We start from the raw sequence: 19,039 nt of genomic DNA on the forward strand, positions 1-19,039 counted from the left end.
CCTTTTTTTTCTTTTTTTGCTCTGAGAATCCAGACAGAAGAATGTCTACAGAAGGCAGGCTGAGGGCACACGTATTTTTCCTTATGAAGAAAAACAGTGGGTGTTTAGAAATATCTTCAGAGATAATGAGCGCCAGTTTGTTTGCTGCCTTTCATCAGCCCCGGTTTTACCGGATCGAGCTGAAAGCTGTGCCCTCCTTTAACATTTAGCATGATTGCCACAAAGCCATGAAGCTTCTGCAGTGCTGCTGAGAGTGGGAGACACTCACATCCAATCTCCTTTAGCGAGTGGCAATGGCGTGGTCCAACGGTGGTGGTGGTGCATGGCTTGGGCTCTCCCTGCCTAGGGTCAGCTTTTTGTCATGAAATGAACCATTGCTACTAAATAACTATTGTTGATTTTTTTTTAAAACAGGCGCTTGAATAAAATTGTTTGGCAAGCATTATCTCAAGAGGAAAAAAAAAAGTAAGCCAGTTCCTTCTTGCTTTTTAAAACTTTTGGTAATATTCACATAACCTACAATTAACTGTTTTTAAATGTACAATTCAGTGGTATTTAAGTTATTCAAAATGTTGTGCAAACCACCACGTCTCTCAAGTTTCAAAACTTTTTTATCATTTCAGAAAACACCTTGTATCCATTATGTAGTCCTTCCCCATTCCTCTCTCCACCTCTGGTAACCACCAATCTGCTTTCTGTCTCTGTGAATCTGCATATTCTGGATATATCATATGAAAGGAGTCATATCATGCGACCGTTTGTGTCTGGCTTCTTTTACTTAGTTAACATAAAAATTTAGTGTTTTCAAGGTGCATCCAAGTTGTAGCATATGTAGTATTTCCTTCATTGTTATGCCTGAGTAATGATCCATTGTATGTATAGACCACAGTTTGTTTATCCATTCTCCCACTGATGGATATTTGGGTTGTTTCTACTTTGGGGCTGTTATGAACAGTGCTGCAACATACATTCATGTAGAAGTTTCTGTGTGGACATATGTTTTCATTTCTCTTAAGTATATACCTAGCAGTGGATTTTCTGGGTCACAGAGTAATTCTGTTTAACTTTTAAGGAACTGTCACACCGTTTTCATTTACTTTCAGCAACTACATCTTTTTACACTCCCACCTAGTACATATAGCAATGCATGAGGGTTCTTGTTTCTCCACATCCCTGCCAATACTTGTTATTTTCCTTTTTTAAAAAAACTGAAGTCATCCTAGTGGATGTGAAGTGATATCTCATTATGGTTTTCACTTGCATTTCCTTAATGATCAATAATGAACAGTCTTCTGTGTGCTTGTTGGCCACGTGTACATCTTTGGAGAAGTGTCTATTCAAGTCCTTTGACCATTTGTAAATTGAGTAGTTTGTATTTTGTTGTTGAGTTGCAAGAGTTCTAGATATCAAACCTTATCAGCTGTATGATTTGTCAGTATTTCCTCCCATTCTATAGATTGCCTTTTCGCATTCTTGATAATGTCCTTTTTTTGCCCAAAAGTTTTAAATTTTTAAGTCAATTTATCTGTTTTTCCTTTCATTGCTCATGATTTTGGTGTCAATTCTAAGAATCTGTTGCCAAATATGAAGTCATAAAGATTTACCACTGTGTTTTCTTCTAATACTTTTATGGTTTTAGCTCTTATGTTTAGGTCATTGATCCATCTTGAGTGAATTTTTGTATATGGAGTAGCGAGGGGTTCAATTTCATTTTTTTGTATGAAGATACCCATTTTTTCTAGTACCATTTGTATAAGAGACTATTTCTAGTACCATTTGTTTAAGAGTCTGTACTGAACAGTCTTGGCATCCTTGTCGAAAACCAATTAACCATATATATATGCATTTATTTCTGAACTCACTATTCTATTCCATTGGTCTATATGCTTATTTTTATACCAGTACCACACTCTTTTGATTACTGTAGTTTTGTAGTAAGTTTTGAAATTGGGAAGTACAAGTCTCCCAACTTTGTTCTTCTATTTCAGAATCATTTGGTTATTCATGGCCCTTTGAGGTTCCATATGAATTTGAGGATTAGCTTTTTCATTTCTGCAAAAGAAGCCATTGAAATATTGATAGGGATTACACTAAATCTGTAGGTCACATTGGAGAGTATTGCCAAGTTAACAATGTCTTCCAACCCACAAACATGGGATATATCTCTGTTTATTTAGGTCTTCAGTTTTCTTCAGCAATATTTTTTAGTTTTCAGTGTACAAGTCTCTTACCTTTATATTATTTTATTCTTTTGGATACTATTTCTTAACTTTATTTCCAGATCATTCATTGCTAGTATATAGAAATACAACTCATTTTCATGTGTTGATCTTGTACCTTACAACTTTGCTTACTTTATTAATTCTGGTAATTTGGGGCTGGGGGATTTTATGGGATATTCTATGTATGGAAAAATGTCATCTGCAAACGGAGATAGTTTTCTTCTTTCCAACTTGTATGTCTTTCTCTTGCCTAATTGATTTAAGAATTCCAGGATAATATTGAATAGCAGTGGTGAAAGAAGGCATTGTCTTATTCCTGATCACAGGGAGAAAACTTTCAGTCTTTCATCATTGAGCAGGATATTTGTTGTGGGTTTTTCCTAAATGCCCTATATCATGATAAGGAAGGTCTCTTCTATTCCAAGTTGATGATTGTTTTTATCATGAAAGGGTGTTTGTGGAATATTGTCAGATGCTTTTTCTGCATCTATTGAGATGATCATGTGGGTGTTTTTTTCCTTTGTTCTCTTGATGTAGTGTATTAAATCAATTGATTTTCTTAGGTTGAACCACCCTTGCATTCTTGGGATAAATCCCATTTAGTCATGGTGCATAATCCTTTTACTGTTCTATTGGATTCGTTTTGCTAGTAATATGATGAGGCTATTTAACTCTATGTTCATAAGCAGAAATGGTGATGCACTTTTCTTTTCTTTTCTTTTCTTTTCTTTAGCATCTTTGTCTGGCTTTTGGTATCAGATGAATTCTGGCCTCATATAATGTATTAGGAAGTGATTCCTCTCTTCTGTTTTGGGGGGATTGAATAGGATTGATGTTAATTGTTCTTTTTATATTTGGTAGAATTCATCAGTGAGGACTTTTCATCCTGGACTTCCCTTTGTTGGGAGATTTTTGATTACAGATTTAATGTCTTTATTATAGGCTGTTGAGATTGTCTATTTCATCTGAAGTCAGTTTTGGTAATTTGTTTATTTTTAGGAATTTGTCCATTTGTATAGATTATCTAATTTGTAGACATACAATTGTTCATATTATTCTCTATAATCCTTTTAATTTTTGTAAGATCAGTGACAATGTCCTTGCTTTTGTTTCTGATTTTAGTAATTGTGTCTTTTCTCCTTTTAGTCAGCCTAGCTAAAGGTTTGCCAATTTTGTTGATATGTTCAAAAAACCAACTTTTCATTTTGTTGATTCTGCTATTTTTCTGTTCTCTCTTTTGTTTATCTCTGCTCTAATCTTTAATATTTCCTTCCTTTTGCTGGCTTTGGGTTTAGGTTTCTCTTCTTTTTCTCGTTCCTGAAGGTGTATACCTAGGTTGTTGACTTGAGATCTTTCTTCCTTTTTACTAGGCATTTACAGCCAGAAATTTCCCTCTTACCACTAGCTTTGCTGCATCCCATGTGTTCTTTTTTTTTTTTTTTTAATAAACTGCATATATTTAGAGTGTACAGTTTGGTATCCCAATCTCCCAATTCATTCCCCCCCCCAACCCTCCCCGCTTTCCCCACTTGGTGTCCATATGTTTGTTCTCTACATCTATGTCTCTATTTCTGCCTTGCAAACTGGTTGATTTGTACCATTTATCTATAGTCCACATATATGTGTTAATATACAATATTTGTTTTTCTCTTTCTGACTCACTTCACTCTGTATGACAGGCTCTAGGTCCATCCATGTCTCTACAAATGTCCCAGTTTCATTGCTTTTTACAGCTGAGTAATATTCCATTGTATGTATGTACCACATCTTCTTTATCCATTCATCTGTTGATGGACATTTAGGTTGCTTCCATGTCCTGGCTGTTGTAAATAGTGCTGCAATGAACATTGGAGTGCATGTGTCTTTTTGAATTATGGTGTTCTCTGGGTATATGCCCAGTAGTGGGATTGCTGGCTCATATGGTAGTTCTATTTTTAGTTTTTCAAGGAACCTCCATACTATTTTCCATAGTGGCTGTATCAGTTTACATTCCCACCAGCAATGCAAGAGCATTTCCTTTTCTCCACACCCTCTCCAGCATTTACTGTTTGTAGATTTTCTGATGATGCCCATTCTAACCGGTGTGAGGTGAGACCTCATTGTCGTTTTGATTTGCATTTCTCTAATAATGAGTGATGTTGAGCAGCTTTTCCTGTGCCTCTCGGCCATCCGTATGTCTTCTTTGGAGAAATGCCTATTTAGGTCTTCTGCCCATTTTTTGATTGGGTTATTTGCTTTTTTGGTATTGAGCTGCATGAACTGTTTATATATTTCAGAAATTAATCCTTAGTCTGTTGATTCGTTTGCAAATATTTTCTCCCATTTTGAGGGTTGTCTTTTCGTCTTGCTTATAGTTTCCTTTGCTGTGCAGAAGCTTTGAAGTTTCATTAGGTCCCACTTATTTATTTTTGTTTTTATTTCCATTATTCTAGGGGGTGGATCAACAAAGATCTTGCTGTTATTTACGTTGAAGAGTGTTCTTCCTATGTTTTCCTCTAGGAGTTTTATAGTGTCTGGCCTTACATTGAGGTCTTTTATCCATTTTGAGTTTATTTTTGTGTATGGTGTTAGGAAGTGTTCTAATTTCACTCTTTTACATATAGCTGTCCAGTTTTCCCAGCACCACTTATTGAAGAGGCTGCCTTTTCTCCATTGTATATCCTTGCCTCCTTTGTCATAGATTAGTTGACCATAGTTTATCTCTGGGCTTTCTATCCTGTTCCATTGATCTATATTTCTCTTTTTGTGCCAGTACCATACTGTCTTGATCACTATAGCCTTGTAGTATAGCCTGAAGTCAGGAAGCCTGAGTCCACAAACTCCGTTTTTCTTTCTCAAGATTGCTTTGGCTATTCGGGGTCTTTTGCGTTTCCATACAAATCATAAAATTTCTTGTTCTAGTTCTGTGGAAAATGCCATTGGTAATTTGATCGGGATTGCATTGAATCTGTAAATTGCTTTCAGTAATATAGTCATTTTCACAATGTTCAATCTTCCAATCCAAGAACATGGTATGCCTCTCCATCTGTTTGTGTCGTCTTTGATTTCTTTCATCAGTGTCTTATAGTTTTCTGAGGACAGGTCTTTTACCTCCTTGGTGAGGTTTATTCCCAGGTATTTTATTCTTTTTGTTGCAATGGTGAATGGGATTGTTTCCTTAATTTCTCTTTCTGATCTTTCATTGTTGGTGTACAGAAATGCAAGAGATTTCTGTGTGTTAATTTTGTATCCTGCAACTTAACCAAATTCATTGATTAGCTGAAGTAGTTTTCTGGTGGCATCTTGAGGATTTTCTATGTATAGTATCATGTCCTCTGCAAACAATGACAGTTTTACTTCTTCTTTTCCAATTTGGATTCCTTTTATTTCTTTTTCTTCTCTGTTTGATGCGGCAAGGACTTCCAAAACTATGTTGAATCATAGTGGCGAGAGTGGACATCCTTGTCTTGTTTCTGATCTTAGAGGGAATGCTTTCAGTGTTTCACCATTGAGAATGATGTTCGCTGTGGGTTTGTCATATATGGCCTTTATTATGTTGAGGTAGGTTCCCTCTATGCCCACCTTCTGGAGAGATTTTATCATAAATGGGTGTTGAATTTTGTCAAAAGCTTTTTCTGCATCTATTGAGATGATCATGTGGTTTTTATCCTTCAATTTGTTAATATGGTGTATCACATTGATTGATTTGTGTATATTGAAGAATCCTTACATTCCAGGGATAAACTCCACTTGATCATGGTGTGTGATCCTTTTCATGTGTTGCTGGAATCTGTTGGCTAGTATTTTGCTGAGGATTTTTGCATCTAAATTCATCAGTGATATTGGTCTATAGTTTTCTTTTTTTGTAATATCTTTGTCTGGCTTTGGTATCAGGGTGATGGTGGCTTCATAAAATGAGTTTGGGAGTGTTCCTTCCTCTGCAATATTTTGGAAGAGTTTGAGAAGGATGGGTGTTAGCTCTTCTCTAAATGTTTGATACAATTCACCTGTGAAGCCTTCTGGTCCTGGACTTTTGTTTGTTGGGAGATTTTTAATCACAGTTTCAATTTCATTGCTTGTGATTAGTCTGTTCATATTTTCTATGTCTTCCTGATTCAGTCTTGGAAGGTTATACCTTTCTAAGAATCTGTCCATTTCATCCAGGTTGTCCATTTTATTGGCATAGAGTTACTTGTAGTAGTCTCTTATGGTGCTTTTTATTTCTGCAGTGTCCATTGTAACTTCTCCTGTTTCATTTCTAATTTTATTGGTTTGAGTCCTCTCCCTCTTTTTCGTGATGAGTCTTGCTAGAGGTTTATGAATTTTATTTTTCTTCTCAAAGAACAAGCTTTTAGTTGTATTGATTTTTGCTATTGTTTTCTTTGTCTCTATTTCATTTATTTCTGCTCTGATCTTTATGATTTCTCTCCATCTACTAACTTTGGGTTTTGTTAGCTCTTCTTTCTCTAGTTTCTTTAGGTGTAAGGTGAGGTTGTTAATTTGGGATTTTTCTTGTTTCTTGAGGTAGGATTGTATCGTTATAAACTTCCCTCTTAGAACTGCCTTTGCTGCATCCCATAGGTTTTGGATTGTTGTGTTTTCATTGTCATTTGTCTCTAGGTATTTTTTTATTTCCTCTTTGATTTCTTCAGTGATCTGTTTGTTATTGAGTAGCGTATTGTTTCGCCTCGATGTGTTTGTGTTTTTTACAGTTTTTTTCTTGTAATCGATTTCTAATCTCATAGCATTGTGGTCAGAAAAGATGCTTGATACGATTTCAATTCTCTTGAATTTACCAAGGCTTGATTTATGACCCCAAATGTGATCTATCCTGGAGAATGTTCCATGTGCACTTGAGAAGAATGTGTAATCTGCTGTTTTGGGATGTAATGTCCTATAGATATCTATTAAATCAAGCTGATTTATTGTGTCATTTAAAGCTTGTGTTACCTTATTAATTTTCTGTGTGGATGATCTATCCATTGGTGTAAGTGGGGTGTTAAAGTCCCCCACTGTTACTGTGTTCCTGTCGATTTCCTCTTTCATAGTTGTCAGCATTTGCCTTATGTATTGAGGTGCTCCTATACTGGGTGCATATATGTTTATAATTGTTATCTCTTCTTCTTGGATTGATCCCTTGATCTTTATGTCGTGTCCTTTCTTGTCTCTTGTAACATTTTTTATTTTAAAGTCTATTTTATCTGATATGAGTATCACTACTCTAGCTTTCTTTTGATTCCCATTTGCGTGGAATATCTTTTTCCATCCCCTCACTTTCAGTCTGTATGTGTCCCTAGCTCTGAAGTGGGTCTCTTGTAGACAGCATATATATGGGTCTTGTGTTTGCATCCATTCAGCCAGTCTGTGTCTTTTGGTTGGCACATTTTGTCCATTTACATTCAAGGTAATTATTGATATGTATGTTCCTATTATCATTTTCTTAATTGTCTTGTTTTTGTTTCTGTAGGTCCTTTTCTTCTCTTATGTTTCCCACTTAGAGAAGTTCCTTTAGCATTTATTGTAGGGCTGGTTTAGCGGTGCTGAATTCTCTTAGCTGTTGCTTGTCTGTAAAGCTTTTGATTTCTCCATCGAATCTGAATGAGATCCTTGCTGGGTAGAGTATTCTTGGTTGTAGGTTCTTCCCTTTCATCACTTGAAATTTATTGTGCCACTCCCTTCTGGCTTGCAGAGTTTCTGCTGAGAAATCAGCTGTTAACCTTATGGGAGTTTCCTTATATGTTATTTGTCGTTTTTCCCTTGTTGCTTTTAATAACTTTTCTCTGTCTTTATTTTTGTCAGTTTGACTACTATATGTCTTGGCATGTTTCTCCTTGGGTTTATCCTGCCTGGGACTCTGCACTTTCTGCACTTGGGTAGCTATTTCCTTTCCCATGTTAGGGAAATTTTCAACTATAATCTCTTCCAGTATTTTCTCAGGTCCTTTCTCTCTCTCGTCTCCTTCTGGGACCCCTATAATGCGAATGTTGATGCGTTTAACATTGTCGTAGAGGTCTCTTAGGCTGTCTTCAGTTCTTTTCATTCTTTTTTCTTTATTCTTTTCTGCATCAGTGATTATCACCATCTGTCTTCCAAGTCACTTATTCGTCCTTCTGCCTCAGTTAATCTGCTATTGGTTTCTTCTAGTGTATTTTTCCTTTCAGTTATTGTGTTGCATATCTCTGTTTGTTTGCTCTTTAATTCTTCTATGTCTATGGTAAACTTTTCTTGCAACTTTTCGATGTTTGCATCCAGTCTTTTTTCAAAGTCCTGGATCATCTTCACCATCATTATTCTGAATTCTTTTTTCTGGAAGGGTCCCTATCTCCTCTTCATTTAGTTGTTTTTCTGGTGTTTTATCTTGTCCCTTCATCTGGTACAAAGTGTTTTGCCTTTTCATTTTCTCTGTCTTTCTGTGTCTGTGGTTTTCAGTTCCACAAGATGAAATACTGCTGATACTGCTTGATACTGCTGCCTGCCCTCTTGTGGAGGAAGCTGTCTAGGAGGCTTGTGGGTGCTTCCTGATCAGAGGGACTGATGGTGGGTTGGGCTGGGTGGGCAGAGCTCAGTAAAACTTTAATCTGATTTGGTGGGTGGAGCTCAGTGACACTTTAATCTGCTTGTCTGCCAATGGGTGGGGCTGTGTCCCCACCCCGATGGTCATTTGGCCTGAGGCAACCCAGCACTGGAGCTTACAGCCTCTTTGGTGGAGCTAATGGTGAACTCTGGAAGGGCTCACGCCAATGAGCACTTCTCAGAACCCCTGCTGCCAGTGCCCCTGTCTCCTCGGTGAGCCACAGCTGCCCTCCACCTCTGCAGGCAACCCTCCAACACTAGCAGGTAGGTCTGGTTCTGTCTCCTATGGGGTCACTGCTCCTTCCCCCTGGGTCTTGGTGAGCACATGTTTTTGTGTGCGCTCCAAGAGAGGAGTCTCCATTTCCCCCAGTCCTGTGGAGGTCCTGCAATCAAATCCCGCTGGCTTTCAAAGTCTGATTCTCTGGAGATTCCTCCTTCCGTTGCTGGACCCCAAGGTTAGGAAGCCTGACATGAAGCTCAGAACCCTCAGGACTTCTTCGGTATAAGTGTTCTAGCTTGTGAGTCACGCACCCAGCATTTATGGGATTTGATTTTAACGTGATTGCGCCCCTCCTACCATCTCATTGCAGCTTCTCCTTTGTCTCTGGATGTGGGGTGGTTTTTTTGATGAGTTCCAGTGTCTTTCTGTCTATGATTGTTCAGCAGTTAGTTGTAATTCCGGTGCTCTTGCAAGAGGGAGTGAGCACACATCCTCCTACTCCACCATCTTGATTCTTCCCCCATGTGTTCTTATATGTTGTGTTTTCATTTTTATTTATCTCAAAGTACTTCCTAATTCCCAATTTCTAATAGTGATTTCTTCTTTGACCCATTGGTTGTTTAAAAGTGTGGTGTTTAAATTTATACATATATACTTGCCAGCTTTCCAGTTTTATCTCTGTTATTATTCGTAGCTTCATTCCACTATGCTGGAAAAGATACTCTGTATGATTTGGTCTTTAAAATATTTTGAGAATTGCTTTATGACCTAACATATGGTCTATCCTGGAGAATGTTGCATGCGCATTTAAGAATACATTCTACTATAGTTGGGTGAGGTGTTCTATATATGTCTAGTTGTTTTATAGTGTTTTGCAGTTCTCTGTTTCCTTTTTGATCTTCTGTCTGGTTGTTCTATTATTTAAAGTGGGATATTTAAGTATCCTTTTTGTACAACTGTCTATATCTTCCTTCAGTTTTGTCAATTCTTACTTAATATATTTTGGGGCTCTGTTGATAGATGTATGTGTATTTAGTTGTTATATCTTCTTGATGATTTGACATTTTTATTAATATAAAATATTCTTGTCTCTTTTAAAAAATTATAACTTAAAATCTATTTTATGTGATATTAGTATAACCACTCCAGCTCTCCTTTGGTCATTATTTGCATGGGATATCTTTCTTCATTTTTTTACGTTCAACCTATTTGTGTCTTTAAGTCTAAAGTGAATCTCTTTAAAGTAGCATATAGTTGAATCATGGTTTTTTTAATCCATTATGCCAGTCTCTGTCTTTTAACTGGTGAGTTTAATCCATTTACATTTACAGCAACTACTGATAATGAAGGACTTACATCTGCCATTGTGCTGTTTGTTTTGTATATGTCTTATCTTTTTTGTTCCTCAATTCCTCCAATATTGCCTTCTTTTGTATTTTTTTTTTAATAATATATCATTATGTTCCCTCTTCATTTCCTTTTTTGCATAGCTTTTCATTATTTTCTTAGTGATTACCATGGGGATTACAATTAACATCCTAAATTTATAACAAAGCAGTTTGAACTGATGCCAGCTTATTTTCAGTAGCGTACATTATCTCTGTTTCTATCCAGCTCCATCCCCTCTTTATATTGTTATTGTCACAAATTACATCTTTTACATTATGTACCCATTAACATAGATTTATAATCATTATTTTGTGCATTTGTCTTTTAAATAATATTGGAAATAAAAGAGGAGTTACATACCAGAAATACAAGAATATTAGCTTTTATATTTACTTATGTAGTAATCTTTGCCAATCATCTTTATTCATATGGCCAGTGTCGTTTGTCTTCCAGTGTCCTTTTATTTTGGTCTGAAGAGCTCTCTTTAGCATTTTCTTTATTGGGAGGGTCTACTAACAACAAACACCCTTGGCTTTTGTTTATCTGAAAATGTCTTAATTTCTCCTTCATTTGTGAAGGATAGTTTTGTCAGATATAGAATCCTTCCTTGATAGTGTTTTCCTGTCAGCATTTTAAATATACCATATCAATGGGACTCCCCTGGCAGTCCAGTGGTTAAGACCCCATTCTTCCAATGCAAGGAAACTGGGTTTGATCCCTGATTGGGAAACTAAGATCCCACATGCCGTGCGGTGCGGCCTAAATAAATAAACAAACAAACCTTATAACTGCCTTCTGGACTCCATAGTTCCTGATAAGAAGTCAGTTGTTGATCTTATTGAGGATTTCTTGTTCATGAGCCACTTTTGTCCTTTCAAGATTCTCTATTTGTCTTTGTCATTCAACGTTTGATTATAGTGTAGTGTCTTGGTATAGCTCTCTTTGAGTGTATTCTGCTTTTTGTTCACTGAGCCTCTTGGATTGTGTAGATTTATATCTTCCATCAGATTTGGCCATTATTTCACTTTTGCCAAATATTTTCACCCTTTTCTCTCTCATTTCCTTTTGGCACTCTCATAATGCATATGTTTATAAGCTTGATAGAATCCCATATGTCCTTTGGACTCTGTTCTTCATTCTTGTATTCTTTCTGCTCCAGAGACTTTGTAATCTTATTTGATCTATCTGCAAGTTTGCTGATTCTTTCTCCTACCTGCTCAAATCTACTGTTAAAACCCTCTAATGAATTTCTCATTTCACCTATAGTACTTTTCAGCCCTAGAATTTCTTTTTGGTTCATTTTCATGATTTCTCTTTATTGATATTGCCTAGTTGCTCATATATCATTCTCAGGATTTCATTTAGTTCTTTGTCCATGGTTCCCTTCACTTCTTTGAGCATATTTATGACAGTTATTTCAAAGTCTTTGTCTACCAAATCCAGTGTCTGGACTTCATCTGTCAGTTTCTTTTTTTCCCTTTGAATGGGCTTTATACTTCCATGTTTCATTGTATTCTTTGTCATTTTTTGTTGAGAACTGAACATTTTGGACATTGTAATGTAGTAACTCTGGAAATTAGATTCTCTATCCTCCCCAGAAGTTGCTGTTGTTGCTTGATGGAGGCTGCAGTTGTCTGTTTAGTGTTTTTCCACACTATTTTTGCAAAGACTATATTCCTTGTCATATGTGTTCACTGAAGTATTGTTTTATCTCTGTGGTCAGCCAGTGACCTGACAGAGATCTCCCTAAATGCCAGCCTCACTCTTCATCAAGCATTCCCCTGAATATTGTAAGTATTCAACTAGATTCCAGTTCCAAAATAGTTAATTCTATCAGTAGTTGTTTTGGTGAAAAGACCAATTCCTTGATTTTTCTACTCCACCATCTTTCATGACATCACTTCCTTCCTCACTAGCTAAAAGCAAGGTTTGAGTAAGTTATGTGGCCTTTATTATATTGAGATAGTTTCCTCCTATTCCTGGTTTGTTGGGTGCTTTATTTTTTAATCATGAGTGTTGAATTTCATCATGATTTTGCTGTATCAATTGAGATGATCAAGTGGTTTTTTTCCTTTATTCTGTTACAATGATGTATTATGTTGATTGATTTTTGTATATTGCATTCCAGGAATAAATCTCACTTTTCATGGCATGTAATCCTTTTAACATGCTATTGAATTTGGTTTGCTAGTATTTTGTTGAGAATTTTTGAATCAGTGTTCATAAGGAATATTGGGCTGTAGTTTTCTTGTGGTATCTTTGTCTGGCTTTGGTATCAGGGTAATTCTGGCATCATAGAATGAGTTTCAAAAATGTTCCCTCCTCTTCAATATTTAGAAGTATTCAAGGAGGATTGGTGGTAATTCTTTAAATGTTTGGTAGCACTCTTCATGGAAGCTACATAGTGCTGGGCTCATACTTGTTGGAAGTTATTTGCTTACCGATTCAGTCTCCTTACTAGTTATAGGTCTGTTCAGATCTTTTATTTCTCCTGATTCAGTCTTATTTGGTTATATTTTTATTGGAATTTATCCATTTCTTCTAGGTTATCCATTTTGTTGCTGTATAATAGATCATAGTGGTCTTTTATTATCCTTTTTATTTCTGTGACAACAGTTGTAATGTTCACTCTTTCCTTTCTGATTCTAGTTATTTGAGTTTTCTCTTTTTTCCTCTTAATCCAGCTAATAAGCATTTGTCAGTTTTGTTGGTCTTTCCAGAATCAAACTCTTGGTTTCATAGATTTCTTTTCTGTTGTTCTTCTGTACTCTATTTCAGTTATTTCCACTCTAATTTTTATTATTTCCGTCTTTCTGCTAACTTTGGGTTTAGTTTATTCACCATTTTCCCAGTTCCATTAGGTATAAAGTTAGGTTGTTGGTTTGAGATTTTTCCTCATCTTTAATGTAAGTATTCTGCACTATAAATTTCCCTCTTAGGGCTGCTTTTGCTATGTCTTAAACATTTTGATATGTTGTGTTTTCATTTTAAAATATCTCAAGATATTTTATAATCTCCCTTATGATTTCTTCTTTGACCGATTGGTTAAGAGTGTGTTAATTTCCACATATTTGTGCATTTTCCAGTTTTTCTTCTACTATTGATTTCTAGTTTTATTCCATTGTTATTAGAGAATATAATTTATATGATTTAATCTTAAAAACTTTTAATATTTGTGTTCTTACATGTGGTTTATCCTGGAAAGAATGTTCCATGTGCACTTTAGAAGAATATATACTCTGCTGTTGGCTGGCGGTGTGTCCTGTACATGTGTGTTAGGTTGAATTAATCTATAGTGTTTTTCAAGTCCTCTGTTTCTTTATTGGTCTTCTGTTTGGTGGTTCTACCCATTATTGAAAATGGAAATTGAAATATCCTCCTTTTATAGTGTTTCTATTTATCCCTTCAATTCTGTTAATGTTTGCTTCTGTATTTGGGAGCTCTGAAATTAGGTGCATATATATTTATGATCATCTTACCTTCCTGGTGGATAGACCTTTTACCATTATATAATGTCCTTCTTTGTCTCTTGTAACAATTTATGACTTAAAATAGTCATAATTTGCTGATTTTTTTTTTCTTCTGATTGACCAAGTCTGCTTTTGAACCTCTCTAGTGAATTTTTCAGTTATTGTATTCTTCAGATCCAGAATTTCTGTTTGGTTCTTTTCATAGTTGCTATATCTGTTGATATTCTCATTTTGCTCATGAATTATTTTCCTGATTTCATATAGTTGTATTCTCTTTGAGCTCATTGAGCGTTTTTAAGACAGTTATTTTCAATTCTTTGTCAGGTAATTCGTAGATCTCCATTTCTTTAGGGTAGATTTCAGGAGATTATTTTATTCCTTTGATTGGGCCATCTTTCTCTGTTTCTTTGTATGCCTTAGTATCTTTAGGCAATATTTGGGCATTTGAAAAAAGCAAACACTTCTCCCAGTCTTTACAGACGGCTTCTTACAGTGGAAGACCTTCACCAATCATTCTGGCTAGAGATTCTGGGAACCTCTCACACCTTTTCTGAGGATATGTCTTCTCTAGGCTTGTGTGTGTCATTTCCCAGTTGAAGAGATTTGCCTATTTTTTCTCAGGAGCCCATAATCTCTTGCTCTCCCTGGTGTCTGTCTTTGGTACTGCAATATCTCTTGTGCTATAACCAGCCATGAAACTTGCTTTTGTTCTCAGCAGCCCTAACCTGGCATCAAAGTATACTGCCATTTTTATCGGCATTCTGAGTCAAGTGAGACAAAAGCCAGTCTCTCAGGCAGCCCCACAAAAGGCCAAAATGTTTGACCATGTTGGATAGGAGTTTTCTCCCAGTTGCTCTGCAGTGTGCCAGGGAAGGGGAAGGGCTAGGCCAGGCAAAATACAACAGATTTTCCCACTCACTTCAATGCCTACTTTTCTTGGTTTGTGCTCCTGGAGTGCTGGTACCTTTTAACTGGTTTCTGGAATTCTCACAAAGGCAGTTTGGTCCATATATTGTTGTTAAGTCATCATCTCTGTTGGAGGATGAGGGCTTGGGGTTTCTCATTTCACCATTTTGCTGACATCAAACCAATTTAGATTTTTAATAAGAATTTTTGCTGTCTTCTGGAGACAAGTTTGTTTGTGAATTGAGTCCTGTGATTGTACTGGGTTAACAGTATGCTCTTACAACACCCAACATCTAAAAAAGGGATGTGACACCTTCAGCAATAAGAGAATGATAATTATGAAATGTTTTTCCTTCCACATCTTCCTCAATCAATCAATCTCAGTACCTTCTTCCATGAGTATCTGACTCAGAAGTAGCTGGGACTAGAAGCAGAAACCAGGGCTTGGACCCTCTACACCTCACTGGCTTCCCTGGAATCACACAGGCTGTTTATCAGCTAATAGAAAGTTTGGCTTCTGTTCCTCATGTACCAAAATAGTGAAGCCAGAAAGTTTAGGCCTATTTAGGCTTACAAGAGGAGAGGAGATAAAAATAGCTAAAATGAGCTAATAGAAGAACTGCACTGAGACAAATATTTGGGTTTAGTGTTTGCTTTGTTTTCCAGAGTCACTGCTAAGCATAGTTGTGTAAAATCTCTTTGAAACTCACTGTTGGTTCTGCCAAGTGTTGGACCTAGGGAGAAAGGAATGGGTTCCAAATATGCTGAAAAATGGTTGAAAAAACGTATATTAAACTTCTATAAAATCAGATCATCAAATTAGGTAATGGGGACAAGTGCCTACCATGACTCAGAGATGATTATTTCTAACTTGTATAAACTACCAAGTCCCTGATGGACCAGAAGGCATGGCTATGACACCTGACATCTGCTTTGACAGATATTTCTCAAGGAAGGGTTTACTGAAAAACCATCTTTCCATTTGTTTTCTATTATGGTCACTTTATGTTTCTCTTTTTTCCTTCTGCTTTTTTTTAGGTTAGATGCAAACAAACCAATGCGTTACTTAGAAAACAAGGCAGCTTTAAACAAGGCATTAGAACGGTTAAATTGGCCCATTTCATTGAAGGAGCTGTCAATGCTGGAGGATGAAATCCTAGCCGGGAAAATGTACGTGCAGCAGGCCATGGAGCTCCAAGAGGCTGCCAAGAAGGAGAATTACGTGAGCAGGACACTCGAAGAGGTGCGTACCATGGAGGTGTCTGTATTTCCTCCCTCCCTCCTGTCCCAAGCCCTTGCCATCTCTGTGCTGGCCTTCCCTCTCTCCAACCTTCCACCACACTGATTTCTAAGAGTTACAGCCAACCCACTGAAGGTCTCAGGACTTCTTTCAACAGAAAAGAAATACCATCTGATTTTACTCTGGCCTTAGTTTTTAAAAAATACATGTTTTAATCAAAAAATAAAGCTAAACAGAAGTATCATGTATTAATGAAAAGCCTGGACTTTGGTATGAGCCAGACTGGCGTCCATCCTCAGATCTGCCGCCTTATCCCTGTGTGATCTGGGCCAGTGACTCTGTCTCCCTAAACCTTAGGGATTTTTTTAAATCTGTAAAATAAAAGAGTATTAATAATATCTGCCTCATAGGCTTCTTATGAGAGTAAAATGAGCATTTAAAGTACTTAGTATTGAAAGTCCCCCATCAGTGTTAGCAATGATTATTACTAGTGAAACAGACCTTCTAAAAAAAAATTTTATTATCTGGCAGCCTTATTATTTATTACCACCTTGGATCATTTAGTTTTTTTTTTTTTGGCCACGCCACACGGCAGGTGGGATCTTAGTTCCCCGACCAGGGATCAAACCCTCACCCCCTGCACTGGAAGAGCAGAGTCCTAACCACTAGACCAGCAGGGAAGTCCCTGGATCATTTACTTTTGTTTTTCTTCCTTGAATAAATTTCACACATAGATGCAGAATGTCCATAAAAATTTTATATTCTGCGTTTCAATTTAGCATTGCCTCATATACATTCTCTGTGTTTTTGCTGAATCATCAGATTGATATGTTTTGTGGTTACATGATATTCCCTGGTGTGTAACTACCCTGTTGGGTTTAACTCTTCACCGAATGTTGGACATTTGGGTTTTCCCCCCAGTTTTCCTCTCTTTCACATCATGTTCTAATGCTTCTATACTGCATGTAGTTGAACTATTTTGTTAGGATAAATTCTTAGGTGTGGGATTCTTAGGCCAAAGGACATGAATATTAGGGGGCTCTAAATACGTGCTGCCTGTGTAATATCCTCTTTCTGACTGTAGCAGGGTGTGTGTAGACCTGGAAGAGTTTGTCCAGAGTTTTATGAATTCTATATAATTTTCATATATTCACCATATGGTAGTCTAAAAAATATATCCAAGGAGCTGACCTTTGAGATTCATCTTTTTTGGTTTCAGTCTTTGCTAAGCAATACCAGCTTTGCCTGGTTTTAAATTCTGTATTTACTGTTCTAGATTCTTGTGTTTTGTTTTGTTTGCTTATTTTTATTTGATTTTATTTTTCCCCTGCAAATGGCTTTTTTTCCTTCAGTGTAGAAGGTTATTTCTTCTGTACAGAATGCAAAAGTTTTATCATATCTTTATTTTTATTTATATTTTTATTTTATTTACTTATATGTATTTAGGAGGGGTTGTTGTTGTTGTAGTTGTTTTTATTCAAACAAAGTGACCTTCTCGAAGAGTTGTTCGGTCTTTCCTTGGGAGGCACCATCTGATGACCCCAAACATGTGGCTGTCTGTTGCCCTTCCTCACCTAGATGCCTGTTGGCACTCAAGAATCAAGAAGACTGAAAATGAATTAACTCCCTCACCCTAGAAGTCTACTCTTCTTTTCCTCATGCCTCTTCCTCTCTGTTCTTTCATTTATTCACTGAAATATTTATGAACTCCTATGAAGTACTAAGCCCTATTCTAGGCACTAGAGGTACCTAAACACATGGACCAAGTCCCATCCTTATTCTAGTTGAGGAGAACAGATAGGTCCTAAATGACAGAGTTTCCCCTGTTGAACTCTGGAGACATTACTGCCTAACAGCAGAATCTGCAAGCATTATTCTCTTATGTATACTTTATATTAAATGTTAAAATGGGAAGAGTTGCTAATGGAGTGAAAAGAAGCCTCTTGTGATTCAGAATATAGTAAGTCTCCTGAATTTGTCTGGATTTGTGGGAATCAAAAGCTCATTGTTCATGGAATATGAATTAATTGCTCTATTTCTTTATTCCCTTGTCCACAGAGGGGGAATTAAAATAATTTCCACAATTTCTGCATCCCAAAATATTTGTTCACTCCCTATCATGGATCAGATTCTGTGCTTGGCACAGGTGGTCTCAGGCAGGGAATAGCCTGCCTCATTCTTCTCTCTTTCCTTGGAGCCTCTCAAGATGGTACTATACACGGGACACAAAATAGGGGTTCATTAATAGCAATGAAGACGGACCCAGCCTAGTGGAGGAGACTTACTGGCATAGAACATAACCCCTTGAGAGCTGAGATCCTGTCTAACCTTACTTGTACTTGTATCCATAGCTGTGTCCCTCTACTGAGAATGATACCTGGCACACAGTTGGCACTCAAAAACAATTATTGAAGGAATGAAACCCAGATCCTTATAGCAGAGTATTATAAATACGACGACAGAGACATAGCCATAGAACAACTGGAAGATGGGAAAAAGTGATCAGTTCTGGCTGAGGGGTTGAGGAAATCTTCATGGAGGGGATGATTGAATTTGGTCTGGAAGGATGTATAGGAATTTGAGGGTGGGGGTATGAAAAATGTTCTGAGTGAGAGAAACTGTTTATACAAAGTCAAGAAGGTGGGAAGAACATGGAGTGTCCACCATGGGCGTGGCAGGAGACTGAGACAGGAAAGAGAAGATGGCCCCAGAATACGTGGAACTTGGAAATCTCTCCTAGGATCAGGAACTCAAGCCTGTAGGAAATGGATACCAGTGAGGGATTTTTCAACAAGTGGAAGACATGAACAGATTTGTGTCTCAGAAAGATTATTTTGGCAGCAAAATGAGGCTCATTGTAGAGGGGAAAAATCAAAACCAGGTGAGAGGTGTTGAGTCCTTGAGCCAAGCCGGTACAGTGGAGAGGGAATAAGTAAAACAGACATGGGTTGGTGGAAAGTGAACCTGTGGGATGAGTCAGAGGGCAAAGTTGAGGATACCCACAAACTTCCTGTCTTAGACAACTGGGAGACAGAGAAAC

General features: G+C 37.0%; 1 protein-coding gene across 1 annotated transcript in view; it reads left to right on the top strand.

The window, feature by feature from the left end:
* The window catches only part of VWA3B (von Willebrand factor A domain containing 3B), a 205,871-nt gene that overhangs the window by 151,289 nt on the left and 35,543 nt on the right, over window positions 1-19,039 (top strand). The window contains exons 21-22 of the mRNA XM_057742507.1: window positions 415-465; window positions 15,798-16,002. Of these exons, the coding sequence (XP_057598490.1) occupies window positions 415-465; window positions 15,798-16,002 (256 nt within the window). The remainder of the gene's footprint in view (window positions 1-414; window positions 466-15,797; window positions 16,003-19,039) is intronic.

The sequence above is a fragment of the Hippopotamus amphibius genome, chromosome 7, assembly GCF_030028045.1.
Source record: "Hippopotamus amphibius kiboko isolate mHipAmp2 chromosome 7, mHipAmp2.hap2, whole genome shotgun sequence".
In the NCBI taxonomy this organism is placed as follows: Eukaryota; Metazoa; Chordata; class Mammalia; order Artiodactyla; family Hippopotamidae; genus Hippopotamus; species Hippopotamus amphibius.